This window comes from Chenopodium quinoa, unplaced genomic scaffold (genome assembly GCF_001683475.1).
Source record: "Chenopodium quinoa cultivar QQ74 unplaced genomic scaffold, ASM168347v1, whole genome shotgun sequence".
Lineage (NCBI taxonomy): Eukaryota > Viridiplantae > Streptophyta > Magnoliopsida > Caryophyllales > Amaranthaceae > Chenopodium > Chenopodium quinoa.
This window is the reverse complement of record NW_018743919.1, coordinates 911,100-931,655: the sequence shown is the minus strand read 5'-3', so window position 1 is coordinate 931,655 and position 20,556 is coordinate 911,100. Positions and strand designations below refer to the sequence as shown.

The 20,556-nt window shown below is 38.4% G+C and overlaps 3 protein-coding genes across 3 annotated transcripts; 1 reads left to right on the top strand and 2 right to left on the bottom strand.

The window, feature by feature from the left end:
* Positions 1–777: 777 nt before the first annotated feature.
* Positions 778–2,471, bottom strand: LOC110687256 (U-box domain-containing protein 20-like). The gene has a single exon (XM_021863883.1). It carries the CDS (start codon positions 2,335–2,337, stop codon positions 997–999), a length of 1,341 nt encoding a protein of 446 aa, XP_021719575.1. The 5' UTR covers positions 2,338–2,471; the 3' UTR covers positions 778–996.
* A 7,934-nt stretch (positions 2,472–10,405) lies between these two features.
* Positions 10,406–11,563, top strand: LOC110687254. Its single transcript, XM_021863882.1, has 2 exons — positions 10,406–10,746; positions 11,010–11,563. The coding sequence occupies exon 2, from the start codon at positions 11,013–11,015 to the stop codon at positions 11,490–11,492; it is 480 nt and encodes a 159-aa protein (XP_021719574.1). The 5' UTR covers positions 10,406–10,746; positions 11,010–11,012; the 3' UTR covers positions 11,493–11,563.
* Positions 11,564–11,695: 132 nt separating this feature from the next.
* Positions 11,696–15,262, bottom strand: LOC110687136. The gene is made up of 4 exons (XM_021863755.1): positions 13,490–15,262; positions 13,243–13,386; positions 12,252–13,127; positions 11,696–12,162 (listed from the first exon to the last, which is right to left on the bottom strand). The coding sequence occupies exons 1-4, from the start codon at positions 15,260–15,262 to the stop codon at positions 11,878–11,880; spliced, it is 3,078 nt and encodes a 1,025-aa protein (XP_021719447.1). The 3' UTR covers positions 11,696–11,877.
* Between the last annotated feature and the right edge of the window lie 5,294 nt (positions 15,263–20,556).

The window sequence follows — 20,556 nt, the reverse complement described above, 5'->3', positions numbered from 1 at the left end:
TTTCTAATTTATCAAATTTTGTCTCCTAGATCCAAACAAGCTTAGATTGATTGTGATTTAATTTACATAAAATGACGACATAGGATATAATAATATACATACAAATACTTCATAGGATACGAAATTCTCAAATTCCAATTGCTAATTTGCGTCACCAGAGCTTACGTTACAAAGTAGCCAGTTGAACAAATTTCATCATAGGATTAGATTTTTAAAATTAAGTTTGGGGTGTTTTAGTTTGCCAACCTGGAATTATAAGACTAAAAGTTAGTCAATTGAAACGGCTTATTTAATTTTCATTTCATATTCTAGATGTACCTGTTTAACAACACTTGGTTTTCATTCTTTATGTCCTGTTTTAGGTCTTACGCATGTTTTTGACCACAATTTTAATTTCTTGTCCTAAAATTAATTGGCTAGGGTCCAAGCGATCCTCAATCATCAAATTTTTGCTGGATTTTAGCTGTGATTTATTTTTAATCTATCATAGATTAGTCAATATCGATCAATTGTCTAACAAATTTTATTCAGACAAAAAGATAAACCGATAGTCGTATGTGTTAGTGAACCGTTGCTCCATCTAAGAAGTATCAAGCAATTTCGTCTGTTATAGTTTATGTTAAAGCTCTGTAATCAAATAACGTTACCTATTATTTTAATTGGACGTTATTTCAATGTATAACACGTATGTAATTAAGTATTCAAGTATTGATCTTTGGGTATGTGACATGCTTATGTTTAGGAATCTAATTGCTAGAATTACAAAAAATGAAGAAATTCAAGCACAAAAAGTTCATTTTTGTGATATTTTATTAACAAAGAATGGTATATCTATATAGTATTAATTATCTTCCATTTGTGTATTTTGTACATTGGCATTTGCAAATGTATGCTAAAAATCACTAATTAATCTGCTGTACAGCAAAATTAAAGAGACTAAACACCCTATTAATTAACTGCAAAAAGAATGTGGTATGAACTATTAATATGATCATCTTAAAATGGCCTTTTAAGATCCTTAAAATCCATGGATTCAATGCACTCTAACTTATCTCTAAAAAGATTTAGGAGCTTCAATAATTTAGTAACCTTCTCCTTAACCCTCTCATTAATATTCCAACCAACTTGTAAAATCAGCAAAAGCTTTTGAAATGCACCAACTTGTAGAGCTTCAACAATAACACCTCCATCTTCCCTTTCCTCATTCTCACACAACCTATAAAGGACGGAGACCGAGAACTCGGTCGCTAACTCGGAGATCCTTAGTATCTTCTTAACCACCACAGGTATTGCTAGTGCTTGAGTGTAGGCCGCCTCACGGCCTTTGTCACTTCGACAAAGGCCATCGAGGACCCCGAGTGCCTTCTCACAAACGCTCTTCTCAGCATCTACTAGAATGTCTAGGACTAATGAGACTAAACCCATGTCTATGAACCTTTCTATGATCACATTCTTGCTTGAAAAATCATGAGTTGATATGATCATATGGTATATTACAACCAATGATGCTTTGGTAGAAGCTGGACAAATTGGCTCTTTGATTAGCTTGACCAACCCTTCCATAGCTCCTTCCATTGTAACCAATGATTCAACCACTTTCTCGTGATCTTTTGAGCTCGAAACGAGTTCTTTAAGGATCATAACCGCGTTTCTTATCCCAGATAAACCTCCGCGTCTTAAAAACCACACCAAACGCCCTAGGGAGTTTGGTGACTTTAGACTCACCAGTGCTTGTGAGTCTAAGGGGGTTATAGATGTAAGAATACTCATAATATCTTCCAAGAGTGAAATGACGGTTTCGCCCTCGCTATCCGCGAAAGCTTGGAATGCAAGGGACAAGGTCTTACTAGCCCCATTCCCTACAATGCACCTCTTATTCCTATCACTCTCCTTCAAAGCCTTGCTTACTTTACCCACTAGGTCTTTACACTCTTGTGGGGTCCGCGACGTCGAGATCCTCTCCAAGATGGTCCCCACCTCATCTGAGCTTATCGGAATCCGAGGCGTGGGGATCCGTTCTATCCCTTGGGATCGATTCTCGACACACCAGTCTTGGATCATCCTTCGAATAGTATGGTTTGGGATAGGCTCAAGTGTCCTTAAGACTTGATTAGTCATAGGACATGTTACATTACCTGCCTCAATCCATTTCTCTATATTTTCGCGGTCATACGATATTCCTGTCGATAAAGTCACCGGATCCTTCATCAAATCTAGAGATATCGGACACCGGAAATGATTCGGAACAATCAACTCCGTCGGCTTCCTCTTCCCCCCGCCTTGATCACCCCCGGCCGCCCCTCGGCTCGCTCTCTTCCTTCTCCATGAAGAAATCATTTTGTACTGGTAAATATGTTTTAATAATATGATCAAATTAAAGTTATGTAAGTGTTTAATACTACTGGTATGTTTTTGGTGAATATAAGATGACAAATTATGTTTTGAATGAATGAAGTTTGTTGCAAAGACAAAGTATATATATATGGGGTAGGTATAATATAAAGTTTATGTTATATATTTATACGCGGTACAAAAGGTCAAAAACCATATTATAAAAATAATAATAACGACCGAAGACCCAACAATATAGGTTATACAGTATAATAAAAACGTTGTAATAAGTTCAAACAAAGGAGGAGGAGAAGTAGAGAAGTATTGAAGTTTGACCGTTGAAAGTTGAAAAGGTAAGAAAGAAAGAAAAGGTCAAAGAAGCCGTTGATTTGTTTTTAAATTAAAAGTAGGGACATATATTTTGATTAGTATTAAATAATTATGAAATTGGATTTTGTAGAATTAGAATAAATCAACGTCAATAGCCGCAGCGTAGGGGGTCGGTGCATGGAATTGGATTTTTATGTCAAAAGTCTCGTCTAAACATCATACGGTTTGTATCACGTTATCATGAATTTTTTTTGTACCCGATATTAACCGTCTTAATTGAAAAACTTAACCTCAATATTGTATTAAATAATGCTTATAAACTTATCCATTCCGATCGATAGTATATAGTGTATATAAACCGATTATATGCTTTAATCATCAGCTTAAACTTTTGGTTGAGTAGGTTGTCTAACATGATATCAGAGCCAACGTGACACAAAAATCACATGTTTAAACCTCATCCTCCCCTTCCTTTCAAAGTGGAATATTAAACGTGTTTTTGGTTGAGTACTTGAGTTGTCTCTAACATATTCATTCGTTGTTTTACTCATTAAATGTAGATACATGGATTAGTAAATTTTTGAGACTATGAATGTTACAGGTAAAATTTGAATTAAGTAGTTAGGTTGGAGTGAATGAAAATAAGAGGATTAATATATGTAGAAAATAGAGTTTGCACAATATAGAATAAAGTAGGAAAAAAATAGTAAACAAAAAAGTGTGTTAAACAAATATATGGTAGGAAAGTTTGTTTCAAATTAGGCCTAACAGGCTAACATGCTTAGTTGTGAGCCTCTAAAATTTTAAGTTGAAAATTCCTTAATGATGTTGGATAAATTCTTGTGGTTACAACTTTGGCTAAATTGACTCGTGTTTGAATTGATATGTACTCCGTAATACTTGTATAATACGAAAGATGTCGTATTTTTTTGGATTTCTCACAGGTCCTCCAGGCCCGAGTTAGCGGGATAGGCACTTTGGGAGTGGGGGGGAAGGGTAAGGGAATTCCCACCCCAAAGTGCCTCTAGTGGGGATTGAACCCCCAACTTTAAGGTTGCAAGATACAAACCCTTTCCAATAGACCAAGCTTAGCTTGTTAAGAAGGACGTCGTATATGAATTAGCTTAATAGGTCCATTGGCCTTTAATGTATATTACGGACTTATCTTAGTTGTAAATGGCTTTTTTTTTTGTTTCTAACAAAGTTGCTAAATGAACTTGATAATTCTTTCATGAATTTATATTTAATTAGTAGTTAGATGGTACATGTAAAATAAAATTCATGGTAATCAAAGGCTGAGACTGAGTAAGTGAGTAATTTCTATGTGAGCCAAGTTTTACTTTTGGTGATAACATATTTTTATAATAATAAATTAGATATACATAAAATTTTCGTTTTGTTCTTATTTTGAATCATCTTTCTCACACTAAAACTAATGAATGGTAAAAATCACCAAGAATAGTATACATCATCAAGAGTAATAATAGTCCAAAATCTAATTATGGAAAATCTTAAAAAATTTAGGGTCGTGCTTTCTTGCAAATTTTATGTTATTTATTTATTTGTTTTTTTTTTAATTTTTTTTATGTCACTGTTATTATGATTGTCACTTTCTCTTATGAAACAAATAAGTGAAGGACCCTAAAATTGAGAAATTATAGGATTAATCAACAATTTGATCAATAATCACTACACGGTGTATCACCTTTTTATTTTATTTATTTTTTATTTTTTTATTTTTTTTATCACCCTTCTTATACGGAGTATGGATTGAACTCTCTTAGATAACAATATACTTTTAACAATGTCATTTGATGATACTTTTATTAAGGGAGAGGGTATAGCTCGAAAGAGATGATCCTAAGCTTTGCCCAATTGTTGTACAATATTAGACAAAAACCACATACCAAGTAAAGAATTTAATAAATGTTAAAGGTTTTTCAATAATATAGACTTGCGTGACATTCTTATTAATATAATCAAACCTAATGTATTGATATGATAATGTATGGTATGAGTCTATCATGCATCTTATCCAATTTAGATTGTTTCATTATATATTAGGAAGTACATTTTCACCGTTTTTTTTTACTTGCAAGACATCCTTAAGTTGCTCACTTGTAAATTGTAATTAAAAGTAAACAAACGAATTCATCAAAATAATTTTTACATAAAAAATAAAGAAGGTTAGCTGTACAAAGGAAGTACTCATAATCTCATACTTCGTAATAATTATGTGCAATGGGAAAGAATCTAAGAATAATGTATTATTATAGCCAAGTACAAATTAAATCTTAAGATTGTACGTAAATTCCTAATAAAATAAAAAAATATTGATGTTGACAAATAGAATTCTAAAGCTACAAATCTTGAGTTAGCAGCAGTAGAAGATAAGCATAAACTATTGTATTCGGATAGTATTCGTCGTTTCTTTCGGCGTGACGCGCATGGAACACGCAAGCAAGCAATCTTACACGAACACTTTGCTTTTGTTGCTCATCTCTTACCAAGTTACCAATTCTTTGTACTCATATATAATAAAGACAATTTATTCATTCAATTATTTATTTACTTAATTATACACGTTATCAGTCAATTTAATCATATTAATTCAAATTACCGTGTGGAGAAGGGGGTTTAGAATTTGTGGGTTTCATTCACACAGTTTGCTTTGATTTTTTTTATTTGGAAATGAAATTCAACCAATTCATATGGTAAGTTTTACAAATAACATTTTGTCATGAAACAAAGCATGTTCAACTTAAACTGAATAACACGGTGTAACTTTCTATTGTGAAATTTTATGCATGGAAAAATAAATTTACGTCTTTATTCTTTTCATCATTATTCTCATATTGACCACGTACTCATGAGAACGAAGTATTAAAATTTCATAATACAGTACATATATTTCAGTATAATTTAAAGACTACTATTTATTATTATTTTAAAAAATACAAACAATTTTAGGCACATAGTTTTAAGCAATAAGTTGCTGAAATATTAGCAATTATTATTTATTAATAAGTGGATGTGATAGACGATAGTGAGATACTTTTATAACAATAATAAGGTCTTTTTTAAATAAAAAATATTCAAAGTTAATCCGAAAATGATAAAAAGAAAAGGTGTTTAAATTATTATGAAATGTATGGAGTAATATTTTATCTTAAACAAAGGCGCTATGTTCAATTTGAATAACATAGTGTAATGCACTAGGGATTTGTTAAACATCGCCCACAAATTACTACATAAAGCCCACAAAATATACTTGGTTTGACAATTTTGCCCATTTGTGAAATCTTACAAAAAACGAAAAATTATGACATCAAAAAATCAAATTAAAAAAGACACTTGGTTTGACACTTTTGGTCATTTGTGAAATCTTACCAAAAACGAAAAATTCTGACATCGAAAAATCGAATTGAAAAAGACACTTGGTTTGACACTTTTGCCCATTTGTGAAATCTTACCAAAAACAAAAAATTCTGACATCGAAAAATGTGGAGCCGTATTGGGTCGAGGGACGCCGAAAAGCCGTCGTCGTCGCATTAAATGAGGTAAATCATCGTCGGCGGCGTGAGCATGGACCACCACCGTCATGGTTGGGGCGCCTGGCTAGGACGCCGGTGCCATGGCGGTGGCGCCTGGCTAGGACGCCGGCACCGTGGCGGTGGCGCCTGGCCAGGACGCCGGAACCGTGGTGGTGGCTTCCAGGCTAGGCGCCACTCTCACGGTCCTGGCGTCCTGGCCAGGTGCCACTCCCACCGTGCCGGCGTCCTGGCCAGGCGCCACTGCCATGGTAGTGGTGGTCCAGCCAGGCGCCACTGCCTTTTTTTTTTTTAATTTTTTTGTTTTTTTTTTGTTTATAAATTTGATAAATTGAAATTGTTAAAAAAAAGAAAATGTTTTATTTGAAATTATGTTTTAAATATTTGTTAATAAATTTATTTTTTAATTTTTTATGTGGAAATTAGATTTTTAATTTGTTTGTTTGTTTGTTTTTTTTTAATTTTTTTTATATAAATTTGATATCCCTAAATTTAAATTGTAAAAAAAAAATGTATAACTTGAAATTATGTTTTACATATTTGCTGATAAATTTATTTTATAATTTTGTATGTGGAAATTACATTTGCGTTAATAATTTACAAAAAAATTAATTATGTTTTAATTTTGTTTGTGTATGAATACTTTTACACATAATTATATTTTAATTTTGTATGTGTATGAATACTTTTATAAATGATTGTGTTTTAATTTTGTATGTGTATGAATACTGTTATAACATAATTATGTTTTGAATTTTGTGTTAATTTACGCTTTACATAATTATATGTATTTAAATATAATATCTAACTGATGCAGGATTATGGTGGAGACAGAAATGATTACAGTGAGATATTTGTACATGATGGTCCCTTCGAAGATGCTCAACAAGTAATCCTGGGCACCGTGCCGTGCCGGGCCGCCGCGGGCCGTGCCTGGCGGGCCGCGGGCTGGTTCGTGCCGTGCCGGTCGTGCCGGCGGGCCCAGGATTTCGTGCCGTGCCGTGCCGGCCATTTTCACAGGCCAGCCCACGGCACGGCACGGCCCTCGTGCCTGGCGGGCTCGTGCCGTGCCGGCCACGTGCCGGGCTGCGGGCTGGTGCAGTTTTCATTTTTTTTTTTTTTTTTTTTTTTTAATGACAACATTATTAATTAATAAGTTTATAATGTATATAAGTTATAAAATTATAATTATAAGTTTTATAAGGTAACTTATAAGTTTATAACTTATAAGTTATAAGTTATTAAGTTATGAATTTTATAATTATAAGTTGAATATTTATGTTTTATAATTTGTATATTCAATATTTATATTTATATATTTACTTTATACTATTACTTTAAAATTTAATGTTTATGATTTATTAGTAATTGGTATAATTTTATTTTTTTTTAATATGAATTTACAAATTGTAACAAAACGGGGAAAAAAGGCAAATTGGACTTTGGATGTGAATAATGCGTACTTTATATTATTATTACTTAAGTTGAGAAAATTGTACAATGATAACAATGATAAAAATCATACAATGATGGTATTAAACAAAAATTGGAAAATGATAAAATTGATATTTTTAAAATCGTACAATATACAATAATTGTCTATTCTTCTTCTCCTTCTTCTTGCTCGTCTTCGTCTTCGTCTTCGTCTTCGTCTTCGTCTTCGCCTTCGCCTTCAAGGTCATCGGCTAGTTGCATAGATTGGGAACTAGCCGAACCCGAACCGGAAGCGGAGGTTCCTTCTTCGTTGTCGTTGTGGTCGTAAGAACGGTCTTGTGAGCGATTTTCCGCATCCAACCAATCTTTGAAACACACGCACATTTCTAGTGTTTCGGGTTTTAGACTTGTTCTTCTATCGTCTAAAACCCTTCCGGATGCGCTGAAAGCTCGTTCGGAGGCGACGGAGGAAACTTGGATAACAAGAATGTCTCGTGCCATTGCCACCAAAGTTGGATGCTTCGAGCTTTGTTGTTTCCACCATGCAAGGAGGTCGAGGCTGTTTATCTCATCGTCGTCCATGCCTTTGGTGAAGTCGTAACTCAGGTACATCAGCAACTCCGAGACGTCGCTTTGCGTTCTCCTGATTGATGAATCACCTGAAAACCTTGAAATCAAGTTAGTAGCTTGTGAAAATAAATGTTTGGCCTTCTTACTTACGTTTTTAGATGGTTGGGAAGGCCCTGAGCGAGGAACGGTGCCATATTTGGCTTCATAGACTCTATATAAAGCAAAAAACTGATCCTTCACATTAGTCTTATAGTTTTCTACATCATCGTCAAGAAACATGCATTGAAAGTAAATGTCAACTAACATAAATGTGTTTTCATACTTTTTCCTAGGATCTAATATGGAAGCAAAAATATAAATCAAAGGAATCTGACTATAATATTTACGCCACTTTTTTTCCATTGCTGGAAGATACTGATCATAATCACTTTGATCGCGATGATCAGCGAAAAGTTGGGCGAGTAAGCATGCATTAGAAAGAAAGTTTTGAGCACAAGGATTGTAAACAGTAGAAAAACAATACGTCATGTTATATAATAACTGTAAAAATTGCATATATCTTTCACAGTTATTCCAATCATCATCATACAAAGCATTTTGTGGAAATTTTTGGTTGTAAAATAATGTTAACGGGCCCTTGTACTCAATTGCCTTTGTTAACATGTCATAGGTGGAATTCCACCTAGTTGGGCAATCGGTTCTAATTTTTATTACCCTTATCTTTTGTTGTTTTAGAAAACTCTTCCATTCTTGGTATCTCATGTTAGAGCTATTAATAGACATAATAGCATCTCTGATTTTGCTGTAGTATGGGCCAATTGCCCGAACTCCATCCTGTACACATAAGTTAAGTACATGGCAAACACATCTAGTATGAAGAGCTTCACCGTCTAATAGTACATCGGTTAAGTTTTGTTTGATAAGATTAGCTGTGTATGTCATAGAGGTTGCATTATCAAAAGTCATAGACATCATTTTATCTCGAAGGTTGTATTCGTCTATTGCTTGCATTAAATGGTGAGCAATGTTAATGCCGGTGTGTGGGTATTCCAGCATTTTGAAATGTATTATTCTTTTTTGTAACATCCATTGATCATCTACCCAATGGCAAGTCACACATAAATAGTGATATTTATAACCACTATCCCAAGAATCGGCTGTTAAAGATACTCTACAGTTAAGGTTACTCAATTCGGCTTGTAACCGGACTTTGTACTCTAGGAAATTTTTCATTGCTGCGGAACGAACGGTTTTCCTAGAGATTCTTTTATGTTGGGGTTGTAGTGCTTTGTTAATGTAGGTGTTGAATGCGTCACTTTCCGAGAAAAGAAAAGGTTGTTCGGCGTGTACTATCATTTTTCCTAGTTCATCCCTATCCCTCTCATAGTTGTATGTAAAGCCGTATGGATGGAATTGGGAAATTTTGGGCTGGGTTGGATCACTAGCTGGTTTTGCACAAGCTTTCATGTGTCTAGATAAGTGTCCCGTCCCGTTTTTGGTAACTGCCGTGAATACACTATTACATGTTTTACATTTTGCCCATTGTTCACCATCTTTACTTAGGACAAAATAACGCCATACCTCACTCCTTCGGTTTTTCAAAAGTAGCATCTCAGTTTCGGTTAACCATTCATGATGTGTGTATTGGTTAGTAGGGGGACTAGTGGGAGTGGCAGTAGAAGGGGTAGAACCGGAGGGAATTCGGGTACTTTCTTGGCTACCTTGGCTAGAACAATAGTTTTGTTGATTACCGATATAATTAGGTGGAAATTGGTATGGTGGTAGTGGAAATTGGTTTAGTGGTGGTGCTGGAAATCCCGACGTATTATATGGCTCATAGCCCGGGGGGAAGTAAATGGGGTCATTGGTTTGACTCGTAATTTGGGGGCTCGTTGTATTTGGTGGTTCCCTAGAACTACTACTACGGATAAGTCGGCCTTTCCCCCTAGACCTAGATGATGGGTTGTTCGATGCCATAATTAACAATTAATTTTTTAATAAAAAGTGATTAACTATAATAATAATAATTAATAACAACAATTTTAACAATAAAAATATCAATAATAATAATTAATAACAACAACTATAACAATAACAATAACAACAAAAATAAATAATAACAACAATTGTAACAATAATAATAATTAATAGGATATTTTGGATTTTAACACCTTACAAAAGGCTGAAAATGTTTTTTAACACCCCCCAAAAAAAAACTTTTATTTTAACACCTCCCAAAAATATAAAAGTTGGAAGTTAACACCAAAATCCATCTTCCGTTAACAGAACTGTTAGTGGGGCCCACCCCAACGGATATATTTTTAAAAGATCTGTATATAAGAACCATTCTTCCACGATTCTTGCACGATATATAAGAACCATTCTTGCACGATTCTCCCCCAATGAACGAAATCGTTGTTCTTATTGAATAGCAGCAGCGCATTGCATTGTTGCACGATACTTGAAACAATTCTTTCACGATTCTTCCACGATTTTTGAGAAGAGGAACAGATTGAAGCTGCTGAAACAGGTGAGTGCGGTCAATTGTTCGGTTGTTTGGTAATTATGGTTTAAATTCTCTTCAATTATTATTTGCAATTGTTTCGTACTCAGATTAATGGTTGGATTATGTTATGTACGCATCTAAATGCCCAATTGCGAAATTAGGGTTCGTCAGAAATTGAATTTGGGGCTTTTCGTATTATGAAATTAAAAATGAATTTTGTTGCTGTCAATGTTAATTCGTCAGTGTACAAATCTGTAAATGTGACTGTCGATCTAAAATTGATGCAGATTATGTCGTTTGTTAGCTCTTCCCCTCCTGAGGCCAGAAAATGTAAGTGTGGTGTGCCAATGGCCAAGCTCACTAGCTGGACAAGGGAGAATCCAGGCAGGAAGTTCATATCATGTAAGTTTTATGACCCAATAACAGAAACAAGGGGTTGCAAAGCTTTCGAATGGGTTGATCAACCTGATGGAACAGATTGGCAAACAGGGGTTATCAACAACCTGTTGTTGGATAAGAAGCTGCTAAAGGGTGAAGTTAATGAATTGAAAAGGGAAGTTGATGAAATCAGTGGCCAAAGGAGGTGCCTACTTAATGAAGTTGATAATTTGAAGATGAGATGCAAGGCCTTGAACGCTGACAGGAAGAGAATGAACAGGGAGTGCAATGAAGGGAAGGTGTCTTCAATCAGCTGTTTTGGTTGGGTGGGCATGGCCATTTGTATAGGTTTGTCAATGGGTGTAATTTTCCTAATGGCTAGGGGTGTGTAATAGTAAGCTGTATTAAGTAGTTATAATTTCTTGTAATGACTTGAAGTGTTATAAATATGTCTTTTAATCAACCTATTTATGCCTTGTCTAAGTTCCTATTTATGCCTTGTCTTTTAATCAACCTATTTAAACATGTGAAACATTAAAACATGGGAAATATGTGAAACACTAAGATAGTTCAAGTACAGGTTGACAAAAGAACCTTACTTCAACATGTTTCAATGGCAATCAAAGCCATGCAACCATTACAATTCAATATCTAATTGTTCAAATTTGTTAAGGGAAGCCACTAAAAAACTAGCAAGTTACATAACCAGTCATGAGTACATAATAAAAGTTTGAAATTGTTCAACAGACATAATGTTTGATATCCAGCATGAGTACATCACTGAGTAAGGTTGTTGAGGGATTGCAGCCTGGCCCTTGTTACAACACCTGTGGCTGTTGTAGGCTGACTTGAGGAAGACCTTGTCTTTCTTTTTGGTTGGCTTGAGGCAGGCTGACTTGAGGAAGGCTGAGCTGAGGATGGCTGACTAGAGGATGGCTGAGCTGAGGAATGCTTAGCTGAGGAAGACTGTGGCTGTGGGCGCTTGCTGAATGGCAGACAACCTTCTTGCTCTTGAGGAAACTTTTTGTTTCCTATGCTGTTTGGTCCAGCCCCAATTGCACTCTATGACATGCATATAAAAATAAAAAGTCAATGGAAAAGACACATACATATATAAAACAAAGGGGGAGTTGGTGTAATGCTTGTGTTACCTTTTTAGCAGCCCTAATCTCTTTCTTCTTCCTCTCCTCCACCATCCAAGGAGTGTTCAGTGGGGGTCTGCCTGCTGACTTTATCAGCTCTGTAGCTGGTGCAGCAGGTACTTTGCAAGTCTTGGCATAATGCCTATATCCCCCACAGTTGCTGCATTGCTTCTTCCTCTTGGTACTTGCCTGACCACCTGAAGAAGAACATTCTCCTGGCTCAAGCTTCCTTTTTTTGCTCTTTGGTCTCCCAGGTTGCACCTTAACAGAAGGGGGTAGTGGTTCCCTCATTCTGACTCTCTCCCAGTGCTTTGGGCCAGGCATTGGTTGGACAGCTGGTTCATAAGCAGACCTGTATGTGTCCATGGTATAGTATGGGTCAACAACAGCCTCTATGTCACCCCTCATATCCAATATGCAGGCATAAGCATGAACACATGGAATGCCAGTGAGTTCCCAATGGTAACATGTGCAGGTCTCCTTGTCCAAATCAACCAACACCTGGTCATCCTTCAGCTGCACCTCAAATGTATTCCCTCTGGATGGCTGCACCACACAGGACCTAGCCACAAAGTCTATCCTCCCCAGAACATGCCTCACATATGGCACTAAGTTGTGTGTAATTGTTTTTGAATCCTCCCACTTTTCATTATTCCTGTTCATAATATACCTCCTCATCCATTCCATTTGGGTGAGGATAGGTTTATCTCTGGCAGGCCTAATGACTGCATTGAAAGTCTCACACATGTTGTTCAACAACATGTTGGACTTGCAGTTTGGTGTGAATGCATGTCTAGACCAATGGTGGGGAGGAATGTTGATTAAATACTCATATGCCTCTTCATCGAGGAATTTGATAGACTCCATGGCAATTTCATGCTCAAACTGACATATAAAAGCATACCAGAAATCACACCAAGCATATACAAGCTAACCAATATAAAAACACACCAACAGTCATATAAAAGCATAGGCTAGCTTCAACAATCAATAAACTTACAATGGTGGTGGCCCTAGCTGCTCTCCAAAACAGCTCCTTAAAGGTTGATCCAGTGAAGTTGAGCTTGAAGTTAGCCCAAATATGCCTCACACAAAACCTTTGCTCAGCTTTGGGAATAACATCAGCCATTGCTTTAATCAAACCCTACCAAATGCAGACAAAAGTATAATCATCAGTCAATCACATACATACACATGAAAACTTAGAAATTGAACCTAAATAGTTAAGAGGGAAACAGAAGCATTACCTTTTGCCTGTCAGACATGATGGTCAGCCCAGCTCCTTGATCATGTGTGAACATTGACATAAGGGATTCCAAGAACCAACCCCAAGTTTCCTGGTTTTCAATCTCCACTGTGGCCCAAGCTAGAGGAAACAAGTTGTTATTCCCATCCTTAGCAACTGCCACCAGAATTTGCCCAGGAAAGGCACCCTTGAGGTGACAACCATCCAACCCTATTAAAGGCCTACAACCCTTTGCAAATCCATCTCTCAATGGCCTTAAACAGATGAACATCCTCATGAACAATGGTGGCTCTGGCCTGTCAATACCATCAACAACAACATTGCACCCTGAACCAGGGTTGTACTTCATCACAGCTTTCCCATAATCCCACACCCTAGCATACTGCTCCCTAGCTGAACCAAATATCAGTAGTTTTGCCCTACACCTAGCTAGCCATGCCTTATAGTAACTCACATCAACTCCTAAATCATTCAAAATCCTAGCCCTAATCTCCTTAATTCTCCAACCAGGGTTACTCCTAAACTCTTCTAAATACCTCTCTGCTATGTATTCAGCAGTAAGCATCTTGTTCTTCTTTACTCTGAAGCAGGAATGGTCTAAATTCAAGGTTTTGATTTGCCAAGTTTGCTGCTTAACAAGTTTTGATGCAAACACCTTGAACTGACACTTTACCCCCCCCACACATGTACAAGCAGGCATTCTACAAGTGTAGCTATTGAACTCACAGCCACATCTATATCTACACTGAACTGTAATCCTTTTACTGTCATTATGCAAGTAGTAGAACTCATACCTGTTTTGAATGGCATGAAGTCTTAAGGCCCTCCTCAAGACTGAAGCATTACTGAATTTCTGATTTAACTTCAACTTGATTGGGTTGTCAAAGTCCACATCAGCATTAAACCAAGGAGCATAGTCCTGTTCCTCATCAGATCCACACAAACTCCTTGAATCATCTGAATCAGCATCACTTTCTGGATTCACCTTCGGTTTTCCAACATCCAAATCATTTCTCAACTCTACTCTCTTATCTTTGCCAACCCTGTCATCTACTGCACTCTCCAAACCTTTCCTAAGGCTCTTGTTCACTTTGGCCAAGATCTCCTTTGACCCTTCAATATACCATTCCTCATCCCCTTCATCAAATTCTTCTTCACCAGGTTCCCAATCTTGTCCCTCATCACTCAAATCTGAACTTGAATAACCAGATCCTTCACATCCATCATCCTTTTCTTCATCAAACCTCAACACTTTAGCATTAGCTGAGGCTTTCCTAGGTGGACTCTCCTCCCTTTGTTCAGTTTCTGTCTTCTTAAACCTAGGGCTCCTCCTAATAGTCGATGTATTTGAACTTTCTACCTTCTTATCCTTTTTTTTTGTCTTTGCAGGATTGGGTTGGGCCTCTTGTATGGGCTGACTAGGAGCTTCTGTTGTTACAAAAACCTCAACATACCCCTCTTCATTTACTGTCTCCAAAAGGCCCTTAACCTCTTCACTGTTAACTAGTTCCCTTTTCCCAGTGTTAAAGGTTTTCCCCTTCTGCCTATACCAACAGCTGTAATGCATAGGCACATCCATATCACCATTAACAAAACCATGAATTGCAGCTGTTCTAATCAAATGCACATCCAACTTAGATACTTGAACCTTCCTCTTCCAGTAACACCAACCACCACACCAACACAGCAGCTGCCTGTTTTTGGTTACTCTTTTAGGGACAAAAGCACCTCCCACTCTAAGGCAGATGTCAACCAAACTATCCTTGTCACCCATTATCTACCCACCAGTGAAAAACATATAAAACATATTAAAAGCCATGTAACTATACATGCACAATACGAATAAACAAATCCATCACAGCCACACAAACAAACACATAAAAAAATTGAAAATAAACATATACAAGCCAATGTAGGTGCTCAGTAACATAAATTAATCAACAAACCACACTTGCTAGTTTAATTAACAATAAACCACCTTAATTAATCTCTACTTTCAATTACGAAATCCAATTAACCTAAGTCGCATAGTCAGTTACAGAAATTGATTTATCAAGGCTTTCCTACTGTGGTCCCAAAATTTACCCTAATTACCCAATTATTGCAAGGTTTACAGCAATGAAGCACCAGTAATTGACGAAATTGCTATCAAAGGAGAGCAATTTTACCTTATTTTCTGTGAATTTCAAGCGGCTTTCGCACTTTTGTAGTTGAAGAAGATGATGAAGAAACCCTCCTGAGCTTATCTTCTCCAACGTTGACACCACCCTACACTCCACTTCTCAGCCAAGATCTCCTTTGGTTCAAAAGCGAAATCAATGAAGGTTCAGAAAGAATTCAATGCAGAAGGTTGCTGCGAATTCAATGAAGAAAGAAGTTTCGTGTTTTGCTGGGTGAAAATTGAAGTTCAAGCCAATTTGTGGGACCCACGTTAAATTTCCGTGACGGAAATCGTTAACTGGTGTTAACTTCCAACTTTTATATTTTTGGGAGGTGTTAAAATAAAAGTTTTTTTTTGGGGGGTGTTAAAAAACATTTTCAGCCTTTTGTAAGGTGTTAAAATCCAAAATATCCTAATTAATAACAACAACAATAACAATTAACAACAATAATAATTAAACAAGATTATTCTAATAATAACAATAAGACAATAATAAATTTAAGATTAGTTTAGATCTTACAACCGTGCTTCAACGCTCCACTAATTACGATTACGAACTTTTTAATTTTTTCCGATATTAGGAAAATAATTAGAGAATTTAAGAGAATAATTAGAGAATTTAAGAAAATAAGGATTATTAGAGATTTAGAGAATATAAGAGATAAGAAGAAGAGATTGTGATTTTGTGATTTGGGAATGAAATGGAGGTGAGTATTTATAGAATTTTTGGCAAAAAACTAGCCGTTTATAGCCGTTTAACTAGCCGTTTGCCCGCGGGCCGTGCCTGCGGGCCAGCACGGCGGGCCTTGCCCGTGCTCGTGCCGGGCCGTGCCTGGGAATTCTCCACCGTGTCCGTGGCACGGCCCGTGGCACGGAAGTCGAACTTCGTGCCGTGCCGTGCTTGACTTCGGGCCGTGCCGGGCTGCTCCGAACGGCGGGCCGTGCCGGGCGGCACGCGGGCCAACCCGGCCCGTGCCCAGGTTTATCAACAAGCGATTGATTGGGCTAAACAGGTTGCAATTACTTCTGGTTTTTGCTTGGTAGTAACAAGTCATAAATCTCAACGGGATGGTAGAATTGATCGCATTTTGAGATGCGACCATTATCGCAAAAGAGAAGAAAGAGATTTCAGTACAGCCACTCGGTTTGATACAATGCGGAAAAGTTGTGGGTGTGAGTTTAGAGTAAAGGTTCGGCAACTAGAGAGTCGTGAAGGGTTACTCCAAATGGGGGTATCACAACCATGAGATGATAGTATATGAAGTGGGTCATCGACAGTTGAGCGGCTTAAGTCCTGCTGCAAAACTGGTTGTCAAAGAAATGAGTGATGCTCAAGTGAAACCTGCTAAAATATTAGCATCTGTGCTAGAGAAATTTCCTGAAGACCAGCCAAACCGAAGACACATCTACAACGTCAGACAACAATTGAGGTTTGAACGGTCAGAGGGAAGGAACCCTATATAGCAGCTTCTACACCAGGCACAAGCACGTGGTTACCTGTTCTGGTATGATTCTGATGAAGATACAGTGGAGGTGACTCATCTATTTCTTGTGCATCCTGATTGTGCTGATATGATCAAGTCTTGGCCATCTGTGATTTTGATCGATTCAACGTACAAGACAAACAAGTACAGGTTCCCACTGGTTGAGATGATTGGGATGACTCCAACGAACCAGAACTTTCTGATTGGTCATGCAGTTATCAAGGATGAGACGGCTGCGAGTTATTATTGGGTCTTGGAGAAGCTGAGAAACTACATCGGCCCTAATGTTCAGCCATCAGCCATCGTCAGTGATTGTGATGGAGGTCTCTTTGCCCCCATAGCAGAGCTGTTTCGAGAATTGAAGCACTTATTATGCACATGGCACATCAACAACTGTGTGAAAGTGAAAGCCTACAACCTTTTCAACAAGAATTTGGAAAGTGTAGAGAGATTGGTAAATGGTAAGTGGCGGAAGATCCTGCAAGCTATCACAGAGGCAGAGTACGATCGAGCCTTGGCTAACTTTAGGGATTCGTACCAATGGTGTCCGACACTGATAAAATATGTGATGCAGCAGTGGGTACCTCACAGGGAAAAGTTTGTCAAATATTGGACAAACCAAGTACTTCATTTTGGAAACACTACAACATGCAGAGTTGAGAGTGCTCATAGAGCTACGAAGGACTGGACTGATTCTTCCACCGCTGCTTTGGATACACTGTTCGAGGGAATAAACAAGGCAATTGAAACTCAGAATAACAGCATCAAGAACTCTCTAGAGGACTCTAGGCGGCGACATGGTATGATGTATAGCCATTTCATATTTAAGATTCTACATGGGCGTGTGTCACACTACTGCTTGGGGTTGATTCTGATTGAGCACAACAAGATGAGGGAGTTGGCGAATGAAGTTGATGTTCGGTGTGGATGTGCTACATCAGTAACTCATGGATTACCTTGCGCATGCACCATTCACCGCAAAATTATCCAAGATAGGACGTCGTTACATGTTGATCAGGGTTCATCCATTATGGCGGACGCTCGTTATTGGTGCGTTGTATCATGACCGGATCCATCAATGGAACACCCTAGCAGCTTTTTAGTTTTTCATTGGTACACTATTTCTATGTAAAAAGATAATGTCAAATGTTATATAATAAAATGATAATTTCAAATGTTAAAAACTAAAACGATAATTTCAAATGTTAAAAACTAAAACGATAATTTTAAATGTTAAAAACTAAAATGATTGTATTAAATTTCTGAAAACTACAAAGATAATGTCTTACTTCACAAACTAATATGATAATGTAAAAAATGTTCAATAAACAAAATGCCAAAAACATCAGTAATCCCTCTTTGCCGCCGACTCCCAATGCGCAAGGGTCTGTTCCAACTCATCAACAACAACTCTCCCTGCTGTACTCATGTTGTCCTTCTCTAGGGAAAGTTTTTGCACGCCTTGCATTATCTTTCCCATCCACTACACACAACAACAAATAAAACATGAAATTGAATAACGATATATAAAACTATAAAAAAACGCAACTATAAATTTTTGTTCAGACATACCGCATCTACGGCAGTTCGCGGTGGCATATCATGATCAGCGGCGTTGTCGCCATGAGCGAGGTCTCTAATCAACCTCGGGTGCGAATACCGCTTGCACCATTCCATGTAGTGCTGGTCACACATGGGAGGCACCCCAGTAGGCGGCCTCTACAGCTCCGCAGTCCATAAGCGGGCAACCATCGGGAACTGCTCCCACGTGGCAATCATGCTATCCGACCACTGGACGATGTACTCCTTCGACGATGCAGATCGAACCACCTTACTCGTCCATGCCGGTGGAAGAGGGACAACTTGGACGAATCCAAGCTGGCGAAGACAGCGCTGGGGCATGTACGCCTCCACGATCTCACGATACTGTATGAGTCCCGTGTAGAGGGTCCTGGGTACCCTATTTACTAGGGTTCTGGTCGAAAGGCATCTAGTTCACCTGCACAAAATTTTTCAAATTAGTAAGATTCATATTATAAATGCATTACAGTACAAATTTAGAAATAATTTATACACTTTAACTCTAAGGGGGACATCCTATCAAGCAATAACCGTATCGATCGGAGGCGGTCAACGGACTTCTTCTCCAACCGCGGACTCCACGCACAGGCACGGGGCATCCCATCACCAATAGGAACCGGGTCACGGTGTGGTCGAAATGCAGGAAAATACTCGTATATCCAGGTTTGCAATAAAGTCAGACATCCAGTGATACCTGCCGCGTCAGCCCGACTCGAAAATCCTAATTGTCGATACAGATACGCCAACGTAGCTGACCCCCAAGAAAACTGACCAACACTGTCGGGCTCACACGCATCAACTATGTCGCGTGGCCTAAGCTTGTTTCCGCTCTTATCCGGAAACAAGGTACACCCGAGGAGAAGAAAAACATAAGCAGCTAGCTGTGCATCGTGCGTCCTACGAGCACCGGGGTGCAAACAACGCTGCAAACGGATGCGATCTTCACACCGTCGTGGTCCCAGACACCAAGCGCCCCGATGTACAGCGCAGCCCTATCCACCGCCAACAGCTCCGTTAGCAAATCTGCATGATCCGCATCAGTCACAACAAAAAGGCGTTTACCCTCTGCGCGAATCCCAAGAATGGCCTCGACGTCATGCAACATGATCGTCATCTCACCGAATGGAAGGTGGAAAGAGTTCATATCCGGCTGCCATCGCTCAACGAAAGTCGTGATCAGCGTCCAATCAATCTTATCGTGCATGGTGGCAGGAAGGTGATTCGCCCCAAAGCCCTATAGTCGGTCGAACATCTCGCTCTCCACCGGCCAAGCCTTAGCCCATCTACTCAAAACGCTACAAGTCTTTTCCCAAGTTTGGCATTTCAAAATGCCCGTCACCAAACCCCTCTCCTGGTCCTCTCAAATACGGGTAGCTATGTGTCCTAGAAAGCTAGGAATCACACTCCCGTCTACAGGCCCCCCAGGCACCGCACCCTTAACCACCCAAGAATCATTAACGGCCCTCGACCGTTTTCTGCTTGCTTCAGACACGGTGGACGCAGATGATGTGCCAGATCTACTCACAAACCTACCATCCCAACCCTTACGCACATCTACCCTATGCGTCTCGTACATGCCATCTAGCCTATGACTGAATGGACCGTAATCATCATATGGTTCACTCCCATCGTGTCCACATCCTCATATGCGACCTCCTCCTCTTCCTCATCATCATCATCATCTTCATCCTCATCCCGATGGTGAACCCGTTCTCTACGAGCCGAGGCCGAAATACCACGGGATCTAAGATGTTTGGGCCCCGAGCTCTCCACCGAGTAGTTTCCACTTCTAATAAGGTCTAGATTTTTCCCCGCACCATGGCGAAAATGCGACACCTTCAA

What these genes read in the sequence shown, in the direction of transcription:
- LOC110687256 (XM_021863883.1), bottom strand. Translation starts at nt 2,337, where the DNA reads ATGATTTCTTCATGGAGAAGGAAGAGAGCGAGCCGAGGGGCGGCCGGG.
- LOC110687254 (XM_021863882.1), top strand. Translation starts at nt 11,013, where the DNA reads ATGTCGTTTGTTAGCTCTTCCCCTCCTGAGGCCAGAAAATGTAAGTGT.
- LOC110687136 (XM_021863755.1), bottom strand. Translation starts at nt 15,262, where the DNA reads ATGGGTGACAAGGATAGTTTGGTTGACATCTGCCTTAGAGTGGGAGGT. An exon ending in CAGCTAGGGCCACCACCATT is followed by an intron (nt 13,128 to 13,242) that starts GTAAGTTTATTG and finishes TTTATATGTCAG; the next exon opens with TTTGAGCATGAAATTGCCAT. An exon ending in AGATTAGGGCTGCTAAAAAG is followed by an intron (nt 12,163 to 12,251) that starts GTAACACAAGCA and finishes TGCATGTCATAG; the next exon opens with AGTGCAATTGGGGCTGGACC.